Below are 20102 nucleotides of genomic sequence, written 5' to 3'. Positions count from 1 at the left end.
CCCCGTTATGAACCGATAAAGATAAGCGCCCCTTATTCATCAGGTCTGAGTGAATCTGACTGACGCTCAGTCTAGTTCTCAACACACTCAATCCAATAGCAACAACCATGCGATCGCTCTTTGCGTCTGCTGCATTCGCTCCGGCAACCGTCCTGAAGCACATCCCGCGGATTGCCTTTCCCGCGCGCCGCATGCCCGACGGCTCTGGTACGTCAGGAAGCGAAGCGAAGGGCAGTGTGACAGTGAAGTGAACGGGTTCAGTCTCTCGCTAGCGTCGGCCAGAGAGAGGGAGGAACCAAGCGACCGGGGCACTTTTCGAAATGCCTTTTCAGCGTGGAGTGACTTGTGCATTGCGTTTGGATGAGACTGCAGCAGCAATGTGAGCAAGAGAGAGAGAGAAGGGAAAGCGAGATCTCGCCCTCTTTGTCTCTCTCTCTCGCTGGTCTCCTCTGGGGGTCCCCGTTTCCACCCAACCCAACTCTCGACTCGGCTCTGTCAGCGTGTTGAGTGAGGACACACTCCGCTGCTTGAATCATGAAGCAAAGTCAGACCCAGGGACTCGGTCATCCAAGTTGGGTCCACTTCGTTCTCTCACTGTGGCCCCCTTTCGCCCGCTTTCGCTGCTGGACCATCACTCCACTCCAAGATCAAGCTCAATGCTGTCAAATGGTGAAGTGCAATCGCTCACTTTGAATTTTTTTTTTTTTTTTTTTGGACTTGGTTCACAGCAATGTACCCGATCAATGCAAGCATCTTTGCCAAGCAAGCGGTGACAATCCCGAACAGCGCTGCTGGCCAGGCAAACTCGTCATCCCGCTACCGATCACTTGCATCCTACGTGCCATACACTGCTGCTTCCCTGCTGCGACAACGGAGGCACGCTCTGACGCAAGAGGAAATCCGCATTGTCGAGGTAAAAAGGAGCGCTGAGACTTGTTGCCAAACACCTGCTGCTGAGGCTTTTTTGATGTGCAAGGGCTCACATCTGTTATTCTCTGTGTGTTGAATGGTTTGTGTGATTGCCATGGACAGTCGGGCGGCGCCTTCCCATAGTCTCATGGCTGCTTGTTCTGATTGACTTTGTTTTTAGCAGTTGCTCGAAAGCCTCTCTTGTACAACAGCTGTGCAACAAAGACAATCTGGGTTTTCGCTTTGCATTGTTTTGACAAGGACAAGGAGTTTAGGGGCTGAGGGAGGGAAGGGCCCTTATTGCGATTTACCGCAATTATCATATTTCAGGATTTTGGAGTTTGGTTGACGGCAACCGGAAGCGACAACTGTTACAGAACGAACACCAGCGCTAGCAAACACAAGTACAAGCACACGAGCACGCAATGTCCAGAGACAGGAAGTCGAGGTGCTTCCCTCCAAAATGGTGGTCGATCAATCAAATTGTTGAAAGACTTGACGAGCTCCGTGCCCAGCGCACTGACAGCACGTTACTCATCAGACTCGTAGAAGCAGATTGTCTTTCATCTGTGTGAGTTCCAGCATGCTCGACTCGAGCGACTTCCGATCGCACACACAGTCGAATTCCGGCTTTCCACATTCCCGGCGACTTCTCCTCCTCAACCCGTAACAGCAATTTATGCATTTTGCCCCATTCTTCCCGACTCTTATTTTTTCGCCCTCAAAACCGCAGTTGTGATCATGTTGTTGCCTTGTTTGGAAGCTGCCACATTTTCGCAGTCATTTTGTTTTGCGTCATTTTGCTTACTTTCCAGCTGACGTTCGCTCGAGTTCGAACACGAAGCAATAGAAAGCAACTACTACGCGAGCAAAGTAACATTGCCAAAACGAAAAAAAAATGTCGAGCATTGTGCGCGAGGCTTCCCACGCAGGCAGCTGGTACGACGAAGGCGGTGAGTGAAACGCGTCATCAGCTCGCATCCCCCATCCAAGTCCTGACCACCTGGACAATGCACATTCGAGTTGGATGCATGGCTCGTTGGTCAACTGACCCCTTTGCCAATTGGTGTCATCTTGGCGCAGGCGCGCGGCTGGAATCGCAGCTGGACGGCTGGCTCGCTGCTGCGAACTCCGACGCCGACTCAAACCACACACCAGCCCGAGCCATCATTGCGCCGTAAGGGGAAAAACAACAATTAGCAAAACAGAGCGCAGAGTAATAACATTGCTCGGAGTCACACAGTCGGGTGCTGAAAGCAGCGAGCGAGCTCAACTCAATCTTCTGACCTCAACCGTATTGGCTCAGACACGCTGGATACAGCTACAGTGGTCCGACGGCAGCGTTCGCGTACAAGCAGATCATTCCTGACAACGTGTATGCAATCATGCCGAGCATGTGATACGCTCATCTGCCCAACTTGCACTCATTTCGAAAAAAAAACAAACAAAAAAACAGGCAACGCGTCTTCATCCTGGGGCCATCCCATCACGTCTACCTGAAAGGATGTGCACTCTCCCGCTGCACGGAATACGCAACTCCGCTGGGAAATCTAAAGCTGGATGCAGCCAGTAAGGTCGCTCTCCGAATCGTGACAACTTGTCTTGTTCAATCTCTCACATTCCACGTTCCAACACATGCACTAGTCATTGCGGAACTGAACGCGACACAGTCGTTCGAATTCATGACCAAGAGCGTGGACGAAGAAGAGCACAGCATTGAGATGCACCTGCCATACATTCGCAAAGTCTTTAACAAGTATGTAACATTTTGTTTGTGTGCACACTGCCTCGGAGAGAGTCGCTCAACGGCAAATGCAACCCCCTCACAGAAATGCCAACGCTACCATCGTCCCGATTCTTGTGGGCGCCCTGGCGACAGAGAAGGAGGCCGTGTACGGCAAAATCCTCGCCCCGTACCTCGCCAATCCTGCCAACATTTTTGTCGTGAGCTCAGACTTTTGCCACTGGGGCTCGCGATTCAACTATACCTACACCACCTCGTCGCAAGTGCCCATCCACGAGTCCATCAACATTCTGGATCACCAGGGCATGGCGCTGATTGAGCGACTCGACTGCGATGGTTTTGCGGCCTATCTCAAATCGACCAAGAACACTATTTGCGGCCGCCATCCCATCGGAGTGTTGTTGCAGGTACGTTCCGACTGGATTTTACTTGTTCAACCCTAACCCCCACCCCGCCCTCCAGATGCATTTGCTGCGCTTGCTCATTTTCTTGTTTGGGATCATCAAGGCAATTCGCGCAGTCCGCACAACCGACACCGCCTTCCAACCCAATCTCAAGTTCGTCAAGTATGCACAATCGAGTGCTTGCAAGACCCAGCGTGACAGCTCTGTTTCCTACGCCTCTGCGTCTCTTCGTGTTGACTAGGCCAATTCTGGATTTGTTTTTGTTGGCTGTTTTTTTTTTTTTTTTTAACTCTCTCGGCCAGACGACACAAAGCAAATATACTGTTATACAACGTTTCACAAGGTCATCGTTTGTTGGGGGCACAAAGCTATCGTCGTCGACCACGACCTCCAGAGGGCGATTTCGCAGCTGGCTCGTTCATGATGCGCGCCCACGATTGGTTCCGGCTTTGTTGGGTTTGCTCGCGCCATTCGTCAAACGCGCGCATTTCGTCCGCGAGCTCTGACGCTTGCATATCATCATCATCATCGTCGTCGTCGCTGTCATCGTCGCTGTCATCATCGTCGTCATCATCGTCGTCGTCTCCATCCTCATCCTCGTCGTCTTCGTCCTCATTCTGGCCGAGCTGAGCCGCTTTGAGCTCGCGTCGCTGCTGGTCCTTCTCTTCTCGGAGTGACATGAGCTGCGTCTCGGGCAATTCCGCAGCCATCTGCTCAATCTCCTTGAGCTCTTGAGCCAAGCGCACAATTTCGGCTTTCAGCGCCGCCTTGCCGGACAGCGGACCTGAAGGCGGGGCTTTCGCCACCGTTGCTGGAGGGGCATCATCGTCCGATGAACTGGGCTGCGCTGCCTCTGCTCTGGCCGCAGCGCGAAGATCGGAAGGACGCTCGAGCTGCGGTCGCCAATTGTCCTTGTTGACGTCAAGCGCTCGAAGAATCGAGTGGCGCAACACACCCAGGCCCTTGTTTTGCAGCACGCTGACCGGGAAAGGGAATGGCATGCAGTGCGTGGTTTGTCTAGCAATAATCTCGGTGGCTCGCATCACGGCCATGTCCAGCTTGCCATCCATGCGATCGCTCTTGGTAAACACAATTTGGAATGGCTTTTCGAGCTCCTCCAGCAGCTGCATCACCTCAAGATCGGTCGTCTTCAAGCCATGCATCGGGTCGATCAACAGCAAAACCTGGCGAATGGTCGAGCGCGTTGAAAGCATGGTACCCAGGTTGTCCATCCATTCCTCTTGTGCGCGATAGCCATATCCAGGGCAATCAACAACGCCGATTCGCCTTCCAATGCTGAAAAAGTTGAGTGTTTTGGTGTGGCCCTGAGCGAATGAAAAGACAAGAAACGAAGCATGATGAGCCACAAACCCGGTCAAGTGAAAAAAGTTCTCGAACAAAACCAACACCCAACACGTACAGGGGTGGCAGAGGTTCGAACGAGAGTGGTCGAATGAACAAGGGCATTGATGAGCGAGCTCTTGCCAACATTACTGCGGCCAATGACGGCAAACTGACAATTTCAGGTGAGTGAGCGTGAGGCAACCTTCTGTGTGCGCAAAGAGCACTTGCAACCAAAAAAAAAAGAAGAAAAACCCCCCAACCTACCTCGGGATACTTTTCGGGAGGAGAATGGAGCCCAATATCAGAGGTGGAAGTAACGATTTGCGACGGAAGCTGGAACAATCGGTTGGCAAACTGCAAATCTGGCTCTGTGGGCTTGTAGGCGTTTCCCGGCTTTTGCCACTGTGCAATGCGACGACGAATGGACTCTTTCAAGTCAGCTGGGTTGCTCAGATCCAAGCGTCGCTCGCCATCGCCGCTCAGATTCTGGTCCAAGTTGACATCAACACGTCCACCCTTGCGACCGCGCGCCTGCGGCGGCTCCTTCTCTTGCAGCTGCTTCAAGTACTGGTCTGCGCCAATCCCCAGGGATGGCCTGCGGTGGCCGGCAGGGGCATCGGCCGTGTGATCCGCCGTCTCGTCTGACTGTTTCATGGCAGCCAGTCGAGCTCGTGTCCGTCGGCCTCGACCGCGACTCGCAGCAGCACCAGCAGCAGCACTCTCGGTGCTCGTTACATCATCGCCTGCACCATCCGACGATGCGCTCCGGTTGGCGTTGGCAGTGCTGGATGACATGTCAACCTTCGTCTCGGCCTCGTGTTGCTGCGCCAAGACCGAGCCTGAGCTCGACGTTGCCGGCGGCGCACTCGCACCCGCGGCTGCTGACAACGCACTTGCAGCATTGCTCTGCTGCGCACTCTGAGCTCGCGGGGACGGTCGCTGCATCTCGGCAATCAGCATCTGCATCTCGGTCGTTTTGGCTTGCTTGAGCTCGTTCAGCCGCGCGCGCTCTTCGTGCTTGCGCTGCTCCGCCAGTTGCTTCATCTCCTGGTTGAGCATGCGCGACATGATCAGCGAGGATTTAGATCGCGTTGTGGTGACGGTCGCCATCACGGCGGCAGCGGCGGCTCGCCCACTCAGCACTGTTGCTCCACGAAGCATTCCCCAATAATAGGTAACTGGTAATGGAAAAGATGGAGTGCAAGTGCAGTACATTTTCATCGCATAAGACAGACAGACAGACAGACCTCCATGGCTCTGAGATACATAGAATCGACAGCTTAATCATCATCCTCATCTTCATCAACATCCATCGGCGCAGCGTCGCTCTCGCTCTCGTCTTCCTCCTCCGGATTTGCAGTGTGCTCAGGCTCATTGTCGGGATTATCATCTTCGGCATTGTCGCTTTCATCGGATGACTCGACAACAGCTGCACGAGCTGCCGCGCTCCGCCGCGGGCGGGTGGACGATTGCGAGGCGACAAACTCGTCGTCCGCGCTTGCTTCGCCATCGTCACGATCGCTGCCATTCGCGTCGCTGTCATCGCCAAAGTCGGGATTGTAGCGTGGGCGGCGAACGGCTCGTCGACCCAATGTCTGACTGCTTGGAGGCGTGTCGCCACTCAAATCCGGCATGCCTGTTGGCTGGGCGGCCGAAGTACCGCGGAAAAAGTCACGAATGTCTACTCCAGCAGAGGCGCTGTGGCTCCGGGATGCACTGACCGACGGCGGAGCTGCTGAGGCCAAGCCAATCAGCGATGCGGGAAGGGGCAATGGGTCTTCGTTCGGATTGTCCTGGAGATGGCCAATCCAAGTGGCCTCGGAAAACGTGACAACCTTGTCGAAAACGTCCTCGCATTGAATAGCTGAGGGGAAAACGCGGAGGTCAACGAAAAGTGTGTACCAAGTGAGGGGGTCCAGGCGCGACATTTCGCAACTAAATCCAAACCGAAAACAACAAAAAAAAAACCAACCTTGCTTCTTGGCTTGCAGCGCTACAAACTTGCTATTGGTGAAAACCAATGTGCCAAAGAGTTTGAGGCGACCCTGTTTGAGCAATTGATGCAAGTGAGCGATCCTGCATGGTTAGAAAAGAGAAAAAAAAAAAAAAACACCTCTGACATCAACAACCTTTACCTCAGGAAAGTCGAGATACATGACTGGATTGGGCGAGTTCAGCTTGGCCAGCGACCCGATTGTGGGGGTGCCACTCGAGGTCAAGCCCTGAAGTTGTCCTGGAAATGAGATGAGGTAGCGTTCCTTGCGAGCTCCGCCTTTTCGAACAATATCTGCTCCATGGCAGTCCCGCAAGACTGGCGCAAATCAAAATACAACAAAAAGTGAGAAGTACAACAAGATGGTGTAGACGCAAGCAGCATCATCAAACTCGCGTTTACCAGCTGGCAGTTTTGGCACCTCGATGCCATCCAGATTGGTCTTTCGTGATGAAAACATCTTCAGCCATGCAGCGCGCTCACGCAGACTGATCCAACCAAAATCAACAAGTGAGAGTCAGTGTCAGCTCGCGAGCAAGAACTCGGATAGCCCTACCGTTTGGACTCCGTCTGCTGCTCGCGGGTTTCGTCAGACGACGGGGCGAGAATGGGGACAATGGGTGTCTTTTTCGCTGCAGGTTGCTTTGGCGTTGCGGTTTCAGAGGATGCATGGGCGAGAGCTGGAGCAGCGATCGCTGGTTTTGTTGCAGATTTCGGCGCTTCCGGCTCCAAAGACACGGTCTTTGTCAGAGCGGCAACCGTTTTACTCGGCGTGGCGGCAGCAATAGACTTTGTCTTGGGTGCAACGATGTTCATGGGTGCAACGGAATCGGCTTCCGAGTCGTCCAGAACAACAACCGAGGCTAAGCTTGCTGGCGTCGTCGTCTCGGTGACCAAACGCCGGGATGAGACTGGTTTGGCGGGCGAATCCATGCGCGGGGTGGCGTCTTCCTTTTCGGCATCAACCTCTCGCGTTGGCTTGCGTTGGAGCGTGGCAGCAGTCGCGGAGCTGAGTCGAAGCGCCTGAGCAGAAGGCGACAATCCTGTTCCAAACCCACCGATCAGTGAGCAACACTCTGGCGTGCGCTTAAACCAAAGAAACACAAACCATTACCTGGCTTGTTGATCTGCGACGGCGTTCGTTCCACTTTGGCGGCCGGCGTCGGCGTCGTGGGCTTGCTTGGCGTCTTGGTCGGCGTCTTCGTGGGCGTCGCTCGGGCTTTCGGCTTGGCAGCGCGGTCGTCGTTCCCGATCTCGTCATCAAAGTCAAACACGGATGACAGGCCCAGTCCAGCCGCCTTGGGACGCGAGCCAGTCGAGCTGGCCGAACTGGTCGCTGGCTTCAGGCTTGGTGCTGTGGATTTCCCGCCAAATCGGCTTGAAGCGGATTTCCCGCCAAACTCATCGTCCTCATCGTCCTCGTCGTCGTCCAAGCTCGCTCCCTTCCGACTGCGACTGCGACTGCGTTCTGGTTCACTGTCGCTGTCGCTCTCGACCAACGCCTTGCTCTGAGCGCGCGGTCGCTTGCTCGCTCGCTGCGGCGTCGCGTCCTTGCTCCGATCATTGTCGTCCTGACCAAAGCTTGCGTCCGAATCCTCGCTGTCGTCGATGCGCCGCTTTGTCATCAGGAGTTTTTGTTGTTGTAGTGGTTCTGTCTGTTGAAATCGAAGAGAGGGAAAAAGGACTGAGTTCTTGGTGAAAATCTGAGAATTCTGAGCATTCTGAGCTTCATCCTTCTCATTGAAATTGCGCATCATTGGGGGATTTCCATTCACTCGCTCATTCATTTTTTGGTTGAATTCAATTCAATTCACGTTCACTGATGACTTCAGTGGTGGATCGCATTGAGCGACTCGAAGCAGAGATTACGCGCCAAGTCGAGCCAAAGCTGCTCTCGATTGAGCGGCAACTCGCAGCCGCGCAGCGCCAGCACCAGCAACAGCAACAGCAACAGCAACACAAGCAGAAGCAGACAGATCCAGCAGCAGCAGTAACACATGAGGGCGAGTCCACATCAGCACAGAGCGAGCAGCAGGATCCACAGTCCGCACTCGTGGAGCAGCTCACACGCGATCGCGACGCCGTCAAGGCCGAAATCGCACAACTGCGTAAGTGTGGATCCAACGCAGGTTTGGGCTTTTTGCTAACTTGGAGCCATGATCGGATCGGGGCGTTGGTGGTTGGTGCAGTGGCTGTGGGGTCGATCGTTGAACGCATTGAGCCCATTGAGCCCATTGAGCCCACTGGAGTGATCATTGATCAGTACCTCATTCGAAAATGCTCTTACTGATGGCTCATTGTGTATGGGTTGAACTTTTTTTTTTTGTTTCGCTTGCACAGAATCGCAGTTGAAAGCATTGCGAGCGGAAAACCGCCAAACAGCGATCGTCGCGCTGCTACTCGTCGCGTTGGCATACATGATTGCATTGGTACTCGGCTACATTGAGTAAACAATCGTCCAAGAGCGCTCATGTCAAACTACGGGCCAAAACCAAAACGACAAGCACCTGCCAATCGTGAAAACAACAAAGTATCTGAGCTGGCTGCTTGTCATTATTTATTGTACCAATAGGACACATCATCAAACCCCCATTTGAGAAGATCATGGCACACGAGTAACAGACAGGTAGTCTTCCGTCAGGGCAAGAATGGCTCGGTTGACGACAGCGGCACCAAGAACGGTTGCGCCAGATTCGATCGGTGCAAGGAATTGGCGAGCGGTCGTGGCTTGGCTTGGAGCTAAGGGGAACGCTGGCAGCGTTTGCTTGGCAGAAGAGCTGCTGCTTGTGGCAGACCCAGTTGTGCCTGGCTGCTCAAACACAAACAGATGCCGACTGGCCTCGCACAGGAATGCAAACCGCCCGTCGGCCGCGCCTCCTAGGAATTTCTTCTCGCGCTTGGACGCTTGCACATAGCCAAACGCGTTGAAGGTGGCCGAGTGATGCGCGATAGACCGCTGAGATTGGGACGGGTGGACGGAAAACACGACTCCGTCGACATTGTACCGCACAGCAAAGGCGGGCAACGCAACAGAGCCAGATGGCAAGCGCGAGGCAGCAGTGCTGAACAAGAACTGTGCGCTGTCGAGCGCCAGAGTACTGGTGCAGTGGCCATGCGAGTCAAACACGCTCAGAGCCAGATTGCTGCTGTCCACGTCGTCAAAGTCGCACTCCTCGACCGTGTGGGCAAAGGCCCCTGCTGCATAATCTTCAGGAATGTCTGTCGGCTGTTGTGGATGGGAAGCAGCAGCAGCAGCAGCATCGGAACCAACGATTGGCTGTCCATCATCCTCATCGTCGATCAGTTCTTCAATTTTGCTCTGCGATGGTGCTGACGCCGATGCTGGCGCTGCGGTTGGCTGGGAAGTCGGCGTCGCCGACCAGCCAAGTCCTCGCTTGGACGCGGCTCGAATATCTTGCTCGGATTCGTCGGTCGTGTACTTGGCGAGGCTGGCGGCGATGGCGACCTTTTGGGCATCGCTCAACGTTGCCTCAACATGGTTGAAGGGTCCATCTGTGAACAGACGGGTCCAAGTCATGCGTGTTTCCGCAACCTTGACCAAGATAACCTCCAAGAAGGGTTGGCCACCGTTGGCCGGGCGTTGAATGCTCCAGGTGCATTCATCCGGATCGACCTCATCAAAGAGAGCGCCGCCAAAGTCGACCGGCACAACCTCTGTCGTTGCAGCTCCGCGTACCGTCACTTTGAGATGTTCGCTTTCAAACTTGCACGACACTTGCTTGCTGGTAACGCTTCGGTGAACGGGAATTTGGATTGAAACTTCGCTCACGTGCTGTGACCAAGTGAATGGAGCGGAAGGGGTTGCTGGAGTAGCAGCGCTTGCGTGTGTGGTATTTGCTTTTGGATCCGATGCGGAACTGGCTTGGGTTGCGGCGGCGGTGGCGGCAGGATGATGGGTGGAAGTCAAAGTTCGGTCGGTCACAACAACCAGACTGCCTTGTTCCGGATCTAAATGAGCATAGAACGGGGACGCCGGTGTCATCAACGAGAATGCTACAGTAGCTGAAGGGTTGACTGCGGGAGCGCTGTCGACGGGTGGCACAGAAACACGCACAACGTGCAATCCGACGAGGCAAGTGTCCGCGCCTGGCTTGGTCGCAGGCCGTTCTTCTGTTGTCTGTACCAAGCACACGACTGTACTGGATTGCTTTGCATCCATGACAGTCGATCGGACCACAAGCGGGGCGAGGGGCGACGTTTTGCCGTCAACGCCTCGAACGACGACCGACGTCGACACGAGCTGTCGCCAGGGCTTTGAGGTGCGGTCGAACAGCAGGAGCCGATCGAGGCCGTCTGCAATCACTGCAAGATGTGCGCTTGGGAAGGAGATTGTCGGATTGAATGGATCGTGCGCAGGAGCCGCTGAAACGGGCGCTTGAATCGAAGCAGCGACATGCTCCACCACAGCGCACGGCTGGTCTTGCTCGACCGCGTGGGGAGCGAGTACGCGCACGACTTGCCACTGCTGGTCAATGTAATAGGCGAGTTCGCCGTCCTGGCCCGCATCGAACGGATCCGCCACGAGGTGGTTGTGCGCGACAAACTGCGACAAGTAGTTGAGCGCAAAGTGGCGACTTGCGTTCGGCTGGACAAGCACTAAAAGTAGCAAACAAGCACCAGAGTCATTACGAGATTCATTCAGTGAGTGCGTGGCTGTTGGAAGATTGAGCGGATCGAGCGCTTCTTGCATCTAGCCTTACATGGACGGAGGCTGCTTGGCGGGAGCGCAATGCCGCTCACTGTCGCACCACCGCCCATCGCGCTACTACTCGTGCTATGAGTGCTCGGTTGGCTGGATGAAGATGCGCTCAATGGCGCCAGTTTGTAGCCATCAAACTTTGGATTGATGAGGCTTCGATCGACTTGGAGCTTGGTCGGCAGCGCCATTGCAAGTCTAGATGTAGAACGACGGACCAAACAGAGTGATGAGAGCAGACTGATCCCCGTCAAAGTACGCTTATCATTCATTACAATTTCATACATCCATCTTCACCTTTACGCACTGTCAATTCTCAGACTCTTGAGGCTCACTCTTTCCTTCTCTCTCTCTCTCTCTGGTTGTCGTTGTCATTGTTCAGTTCTCCGAGCCTTGTTGTTGTTGTTTCTTGCTAGCAACCCTCGCATCATCCTCTCCCCCCCCCCCACAACCTGCTTTCCCGTTTGTGGCTGAATGTCCAGTGGAGGCAAGCTCGCCCGTTCCGACTCGACCGACTCGACCGACTCTGTGACTGCAGACACTCCGCTGCTGACCCCTTCCTCGCCGACCTCTGCCCCAGCCCCGTCCTACTCGACGACGACGACGACGACCGGCACCCCAAGCAACCCCGCCAGCTCAAGCTCGTCGGATCAACAGCGTCGTCGCACTGCCTCTGCCGCACTCGGTTCTTCGCCTTACTCTTCGTCTTCCTTCTCGTCCTCTGCCGCCGCCGCTCCGCTCAACGCAGAGATGGCTTCGCGTGGCAACTTTGACACCCAGAGCGTGTCTTCCGTCAGCAGCACTGACCAGCTGCTCCTGAGCCCAACGCAGGTACGACTCTTGTTGTTTTTCCATTCTCTCGCTCGCTCGCTCTTCCCTCTCGCTTTGCTGCCTCTTCTCCTCCGCCACCGTCATCGCCACCAACACCATCGATATCAGCAGCGTTGCGTCGCTCTTTTTGGTTTCGGTCGTTTTTTGACCACTTTTCCAGCCAAGTTCTCACTCATCGTTGTTTTGTGTCTTTTGCTTCAAATTTTTTGATCTATTTTATTCGCAAATTCTCACGATTCTGCTGCCGCCATTGGACCATCGTCATCTCACACGTATCTCTGTACAGCCACAGCGATCGCAGCAGCTGCTCGAGGACGCGCAGGAGCGTCGCAGGCAGCAGTCCGCCGCTGCAACCCAGAATTCGCAGCCTGGCGCTGCTGCCGCTCCTCAACCGCCGCGTCGTGCCGTTGCGCCGCAGGGCAATGCAAACAGCCTCAATGGCAACGAGCGCACGGATGCTGCTGGCTCGCCCAACGCTGGCGCTAATGCCGCTGGCGATGCTGCCGAAGGAGAAGAAGAGGACGAGGACGAGGAGCTCAAGTACGGCGCCAAGGAAGTCATGGCGCTGATCGTGCCAGTGACGCTGTGCATGGCCATTGTCGTCGCGTCCATCCAGTCCATCACGTACTATGCGCAGGACAGCGGCGACTACCTCGCGTACATTGCGTTCAAGGAAGATTCGGATTCTGGCGCTGAGAATTTCGGCGGCGCCATCATCAACGCCCTGATTATCGTCGGTGTCATTCTCGTCATGACGTGTGTTCTCGTTTTGCTGTACAAGTACCGTTGCTACAAGGTAATGCGTGTTTTGTGTGTCTGAGAGCTGAGGTTGGAGCTGCTGCGGGTTTTTTTTTTTTTTTTTTGCTTTCGTTTTTTTGCTTTCGATTTTTTAAAATCTCTTTTTTTTTTTTTGTGCGGTGGTAGGCTATCTGGATGTGGCTCTTCCTCTCGACCGTCATGCTCTTGTTCCTGTTTACCTACATTTACCTCGAGTAAGCCGTTGATCCAAATAGTTGACGTGCGCTTTTTGTCTCGTGCTAACTCGTCCGCGACTTTGTTTTTTTTTTTCTCCTTTTTTTCAGACTCGTCTTTGATCGGTACAATGTGGCAATGGATTGGGTCACCTTTGCGTTCGTCATATGGAACTTTGGGTGCGTGGGTGTGGTCGCCGTTCACTGGAAGGCTCCTCTCCTGCTTCAGCAAGCCTACCTGATTACGACTTCTGCGCTGTTGGCTCTGACCCTGATCAAGCATCTTCCTGAGTGGACTACCTGGGTGTTGCTTGCCGCCATTGCCGTCTACGGTGCGTCCCGGGAGTGCAGCGAAGAAGGTTTTTTTTTTTTTTGGCCTGTCAGACTCATTTTGGCTATTTTGTCGCTTTAGATTTGTTTGCCGTGCTGTGCCCGCGTGGTCCTCTCAAGGTCCTCGTCGAAACTGCTCAGGAGCGTAACGAACCGATCTTCCCCGCTTTGATCTATTCCTGTACGATCGACATTTTCCTTTTTTATTGCAAGTTCGTTGGCCATTTCATATTCACTCGATCGTGTGCTTGACTTGTAGCCACAATGGCTTGGATTGCTGTTGCCGCTGTCGACAAGCCCGTTCCTTCGGAAGATGCCGAGGAGGTTCCGCAGCTGCAGGCAGCTGTAGGGTTTTTTTTTGTTTGTTTGTTTGTTTTGTCTTGGTTTGTGCTGTGCCTTCTTTCGACTTACTTTCATCATCGCTTGTTTAGCGCAATGACCCCGAGGCCGCCCCAGTGTCTACTGCTCAGCCCACCGCGCCCGCCGCCGCTCGCCAGCGCCGAACTGGCACCAATGCTGGTGCTGCCGCTGATGAAGATGAGGCCACCAACGCCACCGCTGCTGCCGAGCAAAGCCAAGACTCGACTGCCCCTGCGGAAGACGACGAGGGTACGTACAGCAGCTCATCATTGTCGCATTTTCATGCTTGCTCGTGCTCACTGTCATGTTTCTGCACGACAGAGCACGGTGTGAAGCTTGGTCTTGGTGACTTTATCTTTTACAGTGTGCTTGTTGGCAAGGCCTCCGTCTCCAACAACTGGAGCACCATTCTGTCCTGCTTCTTTGCCATTCTTGTGGTACGTAATCAGCATTGCGTGACATCACAGTCTTTTTTTTTTTTTTTTTTTGAAATACCAACGCACGCTTCTTGATGCCACAACAGGGCCTCTGTCTCACGCTTGTGCTGCTCGCAATCTATCGACGTGCCCTCCCTGCGCTTCCCATTTCGATTGCGTTTGGACTGCTGTTCTACTACGTTTCGAACGAGGTTCTTGTGCCCTTCAACAACCAATTGTCAGCCGTTCAAGTCTTTGTTTAGACGCTTTTTTTTTCTTTTGAGGTGAACAACACAGCATTGTTTCCTTGCGAATTTTTGTGAATTAAGAGTGTGATTTTTGTGTGTTTTGTAGTTTTGGTGTGATCGCATGAAAATACAGTACAAAACAATTGCCATTTGGTTGTCGGGGCTCAGTACGCATCCATTTCTAAAAAGATGTGCTGCTGAGGATTGCCAGAGGTCATCAATGCTGCAAGTTGCTGTTCAATCATGGCGACGCCTTCCAAACTGTCGACGGCCAAATCCGGTCGCCGTAACGCATTTGCAACCGCACATCCGTCCACAACCTTGTACATGTAGCCTGGATCGACGATGCTTTCCAGGTTTTGAACAAGGGAAGGGAATGATGCAGCGTTGGTTTGCAACAGGCCTTGCTGGACTTTGACAATCACGGTAGGGAGTGGCTCTTGGTGATGCGACCCATACCAGAGGGACGCTGCTTCGTTGGCAAGTGCCAAAAGCACAGACACGTCTGTGGATGCATCCGATCGCACGATAAAATCGCGAGCGTGCACGAGCAGCGCGGTTTGGGTTTTCGGATGGATGCGCACATGGAAAATCCCGTACGCCAGAAGGGGTTGTTTCTCGTTTGGTTGGTGCGCCGACGTTGCTGGATAAAGTGCAAGCACATAGGTGGTATGTCGCTCGAGCGCCTCAGCTGCAATCCAGGTACGCCAGTATTCCGCATTGTCCGCGTCGATGGAAGCTTCGGGGTGCTTTAGCCGCACAAAGCTGCCACTAAAGGTTGACACTGCATGGGCATGCAGCTGTGCAATATCGTGCCATTCAGTGGCATCGAATGACTGGTTGGACGTTGGATTGGCGATTGGCACGGCGCAAATGTCAAATTGTGTCTTGGGCGCGCTTGCCAGCAGCTGCCGGTCGATGCTAAGCTCGTAAAAGTATAGTGGTACCGAGATCCAGCCCAGTTTGGCATAGAACGCCACCGTCAGCGGATTGCTGGTGTGCAACGCAGCGAGTGGAATTCCCTCGCGTTTCATGTACTCGAGCGCATCGTTCATGAGTGCCGATGCGAGGCCTTTTCCCCGGAATGCCTTTTTCGTAGATACCTGTGCAAAGTCATCCAGTTCAAGGTTGGGATGGATTGATGGATTGTTCTTAAAATTTGTGCTTGTTGGAGGGAAGAAATTTGGCTGCCCAACCCGAACGAAATCGAACGACTCACCTCGCCAATGCCGCCAACGCCGAGGACGCGACCATGCAGAGAGACGCGTCGATCGTAGATGCGCACAGAGCTGGCAATCACGCCGTTGGTGAGCGGCAACGCAGCAGCACTGAGCGTGCTCTGCTCAGTGGCAATCCGAATCCCCTTCAGCGACCGGAACGGGTCCATCGCCCAGTGGCGCTCAAAGTACGATCGCGGCGTGCCCTTGTCTGCAAAGCACTCGACGACATGATCGAGCCACGGGCTGATTTCAGCGTCCGACGCGAGGCTTCGAAATGCGAATTCAGTCATTCGAGCTGTCGTTGCGTAGTTCGATGGAAAAAAAGATGACTGCAAAAGATCTCAGAAATCAGAAAAACGATAGAATGGAGAGCTTCAGAGTTTGGGGGTTGCTCGGAAGGTCAGCTGGTGTTGCTTCTGAGATTTACAAACGAGTTGTTTGTTTTTGTTAGATTCTATTTACACGGTTCTTGTTGGTCGTCACACATCATGCCCCAAACATCAAAAACTAAAGCTCAGCCAATAGCACTTAAGCTGGAATACGCGAAATATCACGCATCCAGAATCGGTGCATGCCAAGAGCGTCAAGAAAGACCTTGACAAACTCAGAACTTGCACCGTGTGCACTCGACACAACACCTTGATCGGAACAGACGGAAGACGATTCTTTGCCGGTAAGTTGCACCTTGCCGTACGAGGACACGTCCAAGAGCAGCGAAAGTGCGTCGTCCACAGCCCCAATCGGTTTGTAATGGCGGAAGGATTGGTTGATAAACGCCAGACAAGCGCCAGAGGCTGCAAGGGTCTGCACACTCGGAGCACCGCCGATAGCAATGACACCATCAAATACGACAGATTTGGTGGTGAAAAACGTACTGTCGGCTTCGACCGCGGTGTCTTCGGTTTTCTTGGAGCTTTCAATCTTGCCTTTGCGTGGCGCCACGATTTTAGCAACGCATTTGGCCGATTTTAAACCTTGAGAGACAGCGAGAAACTGCTCCGCGTCAAACCCATCCGCAAGTATCACGGCAACTTGACGAGTTTCCACGCTCGAGCCGGCGCTAGTGCCACCGAGCGGATCCAGCATGCTCAAGTGCTTTGACACCTGGGTCGAGTACGTCCAGTCGAGGAGCGCAGGAGGGCAAGCGCATCCAAGCTTTGCTGCGACTTTCACAGCCAGATCTCGATTGATGTGGTTGAAATGGTCGAGCATGCGCAGGTGAACCACGCTTTCCTTGCATGAACCAAGCTCGAACGAAGCGGCGTCAATAATATGCTGCTGCTCAATAGGTGTCATTGAGTTGAAAAAGAGCATGGCTTGAGAGTAGTGATCTGCAAACTTTTCCGACTTGGCACGGATCTTCGTAGCTCCAGGTTGGATCGGCGTCGGATGGGTTGGACAACCACGCTGAGCATCAACTCGAATGCTCGCTCCGCGATTCGGTGAATAATTGAACTTGTCGCGGAAAATGCAGCCTTGCATAAAGCCGTCTCGATGGTTATTGACAACAGGAGCGACAGGACAATTCACGGGGAGGCGGGTAAAGTTGACCGTTCCAAAGCGATTGATTTGGGTGTCCAAGTAGGAAAAGAGGCGACCTTGGAGCAAGGGATCGTTCGATGTGTCAATGCCTGGCACCAAGTTTGCAGGGCAAAAAGCGACTTGTTCATTCTCGCCGAACGGATCCACATGCTTGTTCAAGACGAGTTTTCCCACCCAGCGCACAGGTACGAGCTCTTCAGGAATGATCTTGGTCGCATCGAGGAGATCAAAGTCAAACGAGTTTTCTCGCGATTCTTCCACCACTTGAACGCCAAAGTCAAACTCTGGAAAGTCACCCCGAGCGATCGCATCAAATAAATCTCGTCGGTGAAAGTCAGGATCGACACCATTCACCTGGAGCGCTTCATCAAAGCAAATGCCATGCACGCCAAGCGTTGAAGGGCGAAGGTGAAACTTGACAAAGCTGCGCTCGCCTTTGGCGTTGAGAAGGACAAAGGTGTGAACGCTGAATGTCAATCAACAAAGGGAGAGTGTCAGTTGAAGAGTTCGGGAGTGACAAACAAGAATCGCCTTCAAGCAAGATTTGGAAGAGGAGCCTACCCAAAACCCTGGATCATGCGGAGCGAACGCGGGATACAACGATCGCTAAGCATCCACATGACGGCATGCATGCTTTCTGGTGTCAGAGAAATGAAATCCCTTTTGTGTTTCAACGACGAAAAGCAACAAGTGAGCAGAACCTCGACGACAATTTACACACTACGATACTCTACACACCAGAAGTTGTCATGATTAGTGACTCCAGCACTGGGCATCTCCGTGTCAGGTTCAGGGCGCGCAGAGTGGATCAAATCAGGGAACTTCATGGCATCTTGGATTGGAAACACCGGGATGTTGTTTCCAACGAGATCGTAGTTTCCTTCTGACGTGTAAAATCGAATGGCAAAACCACGAATGTCCCGGGTCATGTCAGGGCCGTTGCGACCTGCGAGGACTTGAGAATATCGAACAAGAATGGGAGTTCGCACGGATTTGTCGGTCAAGAAGGCAGCTTGCGTGACATCACTCAAGGATTCTTTGAGTTCAAAGTATCCTCGAGCAGACGATCCTCGAGCATGAACGACCCGCTGTTTGTTCAGAGATTGTTCGAATCGATTATTTTGAGAGGAAATCGGTGAATGGACACGCATCAAAACGCAGTTCGACAACAAACAATTGCGTGGGTTTGTATTTCTTAAGGTCTCAGTCTTCCAAAATGGCGCCGTGAATTTGCGTATTTTTTTTTGTTTGTTTCCTGAGCAGCGTTCTTTTTGCTCTTGCGTTTTCTCCTCGCCCTTTCTCTCATTATGCGTATCGCGCTCTCTTCGTGAGTACATGAAAGTTGCATTACGAACATACCTCGGGGATCCGCTCGTGATCGAAATGGGTGATTTTTTCGCGTAAATGAAAGTCTTCGATCTGCACCGGCCCACGGACACCTGCCTTCAGGCTGTCGGTGTCGTTTTCAAAGCAAACACCGTGGTCTGACGTGATGAAGGGTGGCTGCTGCTTCTGCTCTGAGAGCTGGGCTTCTTTTGCCTCCATCAAATCATCCTTTCGAGGCATAGTGTTGCGTGTTTGCGTGTTCGTGTTTGTGAAGAGGGCGAAGATTTTGATTAAAAGACCGAAAAGGAAGATACAAAAAAAATGAGTGAAGAGGCAAAGGGTTGATGTGAAATTGACTTGCGCCAAATCAAACCATTGTTTTCCTTCCATGCAGGTAATTCTCTCGGCCAGACGAGCCACACGAGAAGGAAAATACATGTACCGCGAGATTTTTGCTGAATTTAACAGATCCATAAGATCTGTCAAACTGAACAAGGACAAAGGAGTTTTCGTGTTTTTTTGACAAACAGGATGTACTGTATTAGAGAGAACCCTCCTACAATGGGACAAAAAATGGAGACCACCCTGCATCTAGCTCTCTTCATATTCTTGTTCAGTATTATTAATATAGACGATGTGCAAAAAATGGCGGCGGTCGGAGCAATATGAAATTTTGACTTTGCATTGACCTTTGGCTGGGCGCGAAAAATCTTGTCCCATTGTAGGAGGGACAACCTCCGCAGCACTCCCGGCACCTTCCCGCCCGCCCCCGACAGTGGACATGCAGCGAAGATGCAAAGAAAATCGATATTATCCGTATTGGTGGACGATAGGGTCATGTTGTGGGTACTTATGGCCGGGAGCGTGCGCGGGTTCGAATCGGGACAAAGAATTATCGTCGTTTAATCAACCCGACAACAATAACATACATCAAATTGCACATAAAGTCATACATGTAACACATTTAGTTCGAATTGGAGAGGTCAGATAGCGCGAGTCGCTTCCGGCGATCGGTTTTCGGCGTGGACGAGACATTTTCCTCGGTTGACACAAGCTGCATCGCCGCCATGTCGTTTGTCAGCCAGCTGCTCACGCCAATTGTGTTGGCACGACTGAGTGTCACACCTGGAGACGACATGAGCCGCGATGAGCTGCGGGTAGCAAGACGGGGCTCCTTCAGCCGCTCGAGCGATCTTGACGACAGTGAATAGGTCACATTCTCGTCCGACCCGCCACTCTGGGCTGTTTCAAATGATGGAGCGGCCTCGTCGTCAGAGTCTCTTTCATAGATTCTCTTCCTGGAGCGCGCTGGAGCGGCAGAAGTCGCCTGCATGGGCGACGGCGGAATGCCGTCCTCTTCGCATTCGTCGTCAGAGTCGTCCTGCTCAACCGCCATCGTCGCAACCGATTGCAAAGCCGGTGCTGCAGCTGCTGCTTTCGAGGCGGCAAGCGCGCGGACGTGTCGGACGTCGGGGCGCTTGGGTTTTGCGGCGACCATTTGCTTCACGGTCGCGTTGACTTTGGCGAGCCTCTGCTGGTTCGCGTGAAGTTGCGCACGCACGTCTGCAACCAGAGCGGCTGCCGAGTCATCTACCTCGAGTTCTGCGAGCCGGGCCTGGTCGGCATCGATCGTCGACTTGAGTTGGTCCTGCTGATTCATGACGGGCTCAATCGCGTCCTCGTAGGTCCGCATTGCCCGGTCGTACTCCTCCATGAGAGGCGCAACCTGAGCCTTTCTTGTTCCCGA

At 53.3% G+C, this 20102-nt stretch overlaps 9 protein-coding genes across 9 annotated transcripts; 4 read left to right on the top strand and 5 right to left on the bottom strand.

The window, feature by feature from the left end:
- The first annotated feature begins 75 nt into the window (after positions 1-75).
- On the top strand, positions 76-1153 carry CAOG_02645 (hypothetical protein). Its single transcript, XM_004349345.2, has 3 exons — positions 76-207; positions 729-913; positions 1033-1153. Exons 1-3 carry the CDS (start codon positions 108-110, stop codon positions 1051-1053), a joined length of 306 nt encoding a protein of 101 aa, XP_004349395.1. The 5' UTR covers positions 76-107; the 3' UTR covers positions 1054-1153.
- Positions 1154-1617: 464 nt separating this feature from the next.
- On the top strand, positions 1618-3391 carry CAOG_02644 (cell motility mediator). The gene is made up of 7 exons (XM_004349344.2): positions 1618-1862; positions 1993-2086; positions 2216-2284; positions 2366-2478; positions 2554-2665; positions 2739-3060; positions 3161-3391. Exons 1-7 carry the CDS (start codon positions 1808-1810, stop codon positions 3296-3298), a joined length of 903 nt encoding a protein of 300 aa, XP_004349394.1. The 5' UTR covers positions 1618-1807; the 3' UTR covers positions 3299-3391.
- Positions 3284-5590, bottom strand: CAOG_02643 (GTPase EngB). The gene is made up of 3 exons (XM_004349343.2): positions 4666-5590; positions 4478-4570; positions 3284-4382 (listed from the first exon to the last, which is right to left on the bottom strand). The coding sequence occupies exons 1-3, from the start codon at positions 5560-5562 to the stop codon at positions 3426-3428; spliced, it is 1947 nt and encodes a 648-aa protein (XP_004349393.2). The 5' UTR covers positions 5563-5590; the 3' UTR covers positions 3284-3425.
- A 6-nt stretch (positions 5591-5596) lies between these two features.
- Positions 5597-8085, bottom strand: CAOG_02642 (hypothetical protein). The gene is made up of 6 exons (XM_004349342.2): positions 7509-8085; positions 6951-7437; positions 6797-6882; positions 6537-6712; positions 6374-6446; positions 5597-6265 (listed from the first exon to the last, which is right to left on the bottom strand). Exons 1-6 carry the CDS (start codon positions 8017-8019, stop codon positions 5682-5684), a joined length of 1917 nt encoding a protein of 638 aa, XP_004349392.1. The 5' UTR covers positions 8020-8085; the 3' UTR covers positions 5597-5681.
- A 131-nt stretch (positions 8086-8216) lies between these two features.
- Positions 8217-8684, top strand: CAOG_02641 (hypothetical protein; the record flags this gene model as incomplete). Its single annotated transcript, XM_004349341.2, has 2 exons — positions 8217-8502; positions 8584-8684. 2 exons carry the CDS (start codon positions 8217-8219, stop codon positions 8682-8684), a joined length of 387 nt encoding a protein of 128 aa, XP_004349391.2.
- Positions 8685-8940: 256 nt separating this feature from the next.
- CAOG_02640 (hypothetical protein) lies at positions 8941-11344 on the bottom strand. Its single transcript, XM_004349340.2, has 2 exons — positions 11116-11344; positions 8941-11011 (listed from the first exon to the last, which is right to left on the bottom strand). The coding sequence occupies exons 1-2, from the start codon at positions 11300-11302 to the stop codon at positions 8997-8999; spliced, it is 2202 nt and encodes a 733-aa protein (XP_004349390.1). The 5' UTR covers positions 11303-11344; the 3' UTR covers positions 8941-8996.
- Positions 11345-11387: 43 nt separating this feature from the next.
- CAOG_02639 (Presenilin2) lies at positions 11388-14416 on the top strand. The gene is made up of 9 exons (XM_004349339.2): positions 11388-11942; positions 12229-12738; positions 12867-12934; positions 13025-13245; positions 13326-13424; positions 13503-13588; positions 13675-13852; positions 13925-14040; positions 14127-14416. The coding sequence occupies exons 1-9, from the start codon at positions 11586-11588 to the stop codon at positions 14280-14282; spliced, it is 1791 nt and encodes a 596-aa protein (XP_004349389.2). The 5' UTR covers positions 11388-11585; the 3' UTR covers positions 14283-14416.
- On the bottom strand, positions 14339-15803 carry CAOG_02638 (hypothetical protein). Its single transcript, XM_004349338.2, has 2 exons — positions 15487-15803; positions 14339-15370 (listed from the first exon to the last, which is right to left on the bottom strand). Exons 1-2 carry the CDS (start codon positions 15775-15777, stop codon positions 14432-14434), a joined length of 1230 nt encoding a protein of 409 aa, XP_004349388.1. The 5' UTR covers positions 15778-15803; the 3' UTR covers positions 14339-14431.
- Positions 15804-15921: 118 nt separating this feature from the next.
- Positions 15922-18665, bottom strand: CAOG_02637 (catalase HPII). The gene is made up of 4 exons (XM_004349337.2): positions 18389-18665; positions 17768-18117; positions 17591-17689; positions 15922-17495 (listed from the first exon to the last, which is right to left on the bottom strand). Exons 1-4 carry the CDS (start codon positions 18593-18595, stop codon positions 16016-16018), a joined length of 2136 nt encoding a protein of 711 aa, XP_004349387.1. The 5' UTR covers positions 18596-18665; the 3' UTR covers positions 15922-16015.
- Between the last annotated feature and the right edge of the window lie 1437 nt (positions 18666-20102).

The sequence above is a fragment of the Capsaspora owczarzaki genome (assembly GCF_000151315.2).
Source record: "Capsaspora owczarzaki ATCC 30864 unplaced genomic scaffold supercont2.3, whole genome shotgun sequence".
NCBI classification, from domain to species: domain Eukaryota; class Filasterea; order Ministeriida; family Capsasporidae; genus Capsaspora; species Capsaspora owczarzaki.
Note: the sequence above shows the minus strand (reverse complement) of the source record. Positions and strands in the feature narration are given on the sequence as shown.

Bases quoted from the DNA above. Each gene is read 5' to 3' on its own strand.
- CAOG_02645 (XM_004349345.2), top strand. From the start codon at position 108: ATGCGATCGCTCTTTGCGTCTGCTGCATTCGCTCCGGCAACCGTCCTG. The intron at 208-728 runs GTACGTCAGGAA...CTTGGTTCACAG, and splicing joins CCGCATGCCCGACGGCTCTG to CAATGTACCCGATCAATGCA. The intron at 914-1,032 runs GTAAAAAGGAGC...TGCCATGGACAG, and splicing joins AGGAAATCCGCATTGTCGAG to TCGGGCGGCGCCTTCCCATA.
- CAOG_02644 (XM_004349344.2), top strand. From the start codon at position 1,808: ATGTCGAGCATTGTGCGCGAGGCTTCCCACGCAGGCAGCTGGTACGAC. The intron at 1,863-1,992 runs GTGAGTGAAACG...ATCTTGGCGCAG, and splicing joins CAGCTGGTACGACGAAGGCG to GCGCGCGGCTGGAATCGCAG. The intron at 2,087-2,215 runs GTAAGGGGAAAA...GTATTGGCTCAG, and splicing joins GCCCGAGCCATCATTGCGCC to ACACGCTGGATACAGCTACA.
- CAOG_02643 (XM_004349343.2), bottom strand. From the start codon at position 5,562: ATGCTTCGTGGAGCAACAGTGCTGAGTGGGCGAGCCGCCGCTGCCGCC. The intron at 4,571-4,665 runs GTAGGTTGGGGG...TGAAATTGTCAG, and splicing joins CTCCCGAAAAGTATCCCGAG to TTTGCCGTCATTGGCCGCAG. The intron at 4,383-4,477 runs GTACGTGTTGGG...TCATTCGCTCAG, and splicing joins TTCGAACCTCTGCCACCCCT to GGCCACACCAAAACACTCAA.
- CAOG_02642 (XM_004349342.2), bottom strand. From the start codon at position 8,019: ATGACAAAGCGGCGCATCGACGACAGCGAGGATTCGGACGCAAGCTTT. The intron at 6,447-6,536 runs GTAAAGGTTGTT...TTGCTCAAACAG, and splicing joins TGTATCTCGACTTTCCTGAG to GGTCGCCTCAAACTCTTTGG. The intron at 6,266-6,373 runs GTTGGTTTTTTT...TTTTCCCCTCAG, and splicing joins GCTGCAAGCCAAGAAGCAAG to CTATTCAATGCGAGGACGTT.
- CAOG_02640 (XM_004349340.2), bottom strand. From the start codon at position 11,302: ATGGCGCTGCCGACCAAGCTCCAAGTCGATCGAAGCCTCATCAATCCA. The intron at 11,012-11,115 runs GTAAGGCTAGAT...TGCTACTTTTAG, and splicing joins GCCAAGCAGCCTCCGTCCAT to TGCTTGTCCAGCCGAACGCA.
- CAOG_02639 (XM_004349339.2), top strand. From the start codon at position 11,586: ATGTCCAGTGGAGGCAAGCTCGCCCGTTCCGACTCGACCGACTCGACC. The intron at 11,943-12,228 runs GTACGACTCTTG...ATCTCTGTACAG, and splicing joins TGCTCCTGAGCCCAACGCAG to CCACAGCGATCGCAGCAGCT. The intron at 13,425-13,502 runs GTACGATCGACA...CTTGACTTGTAG, and splicing joins CCCCGCTTTGATCTATTCCT to CCACAATGGCTTGGATTGCT.
- CAOG_02638 (XM_004349338.2), bottom strand. From the start codon at position 15,777: ATGACTGAATTCGCATTTCGAAGCCTCGCGTCGGACGCTGAAATCAGC. The intron at 15,371-15,486 runs GTGAGTCGTTCG...GACTTTGCACAG, and splicing joins GCGTTGGCGGCATTGGCGAG to GTATCTACGAAAAAGGCATT.
- CAOG_02637 (XM_004349337.2), bottom strand. From the start codon at position 18,595: ATGCCTCGAAAGGATGATTTGATGGAGGCAAAAGAAGCCCAGCTCTCA. The intron at 18,118-18,388 runs GTATGTTCGTAA...CTGAACAAACAG, and splicing joins ATCACGAGCGGATCCCCGAG to CGGGTCGTTCATGCTCGAGG. The intron at 17,496-17,590 runs GTAGGCTCCTCT...ATTGACATTCAG, and splicing joins CGCATGATCCAGGGTTTTGG to CGTTCACACCTTTGTCCTTC.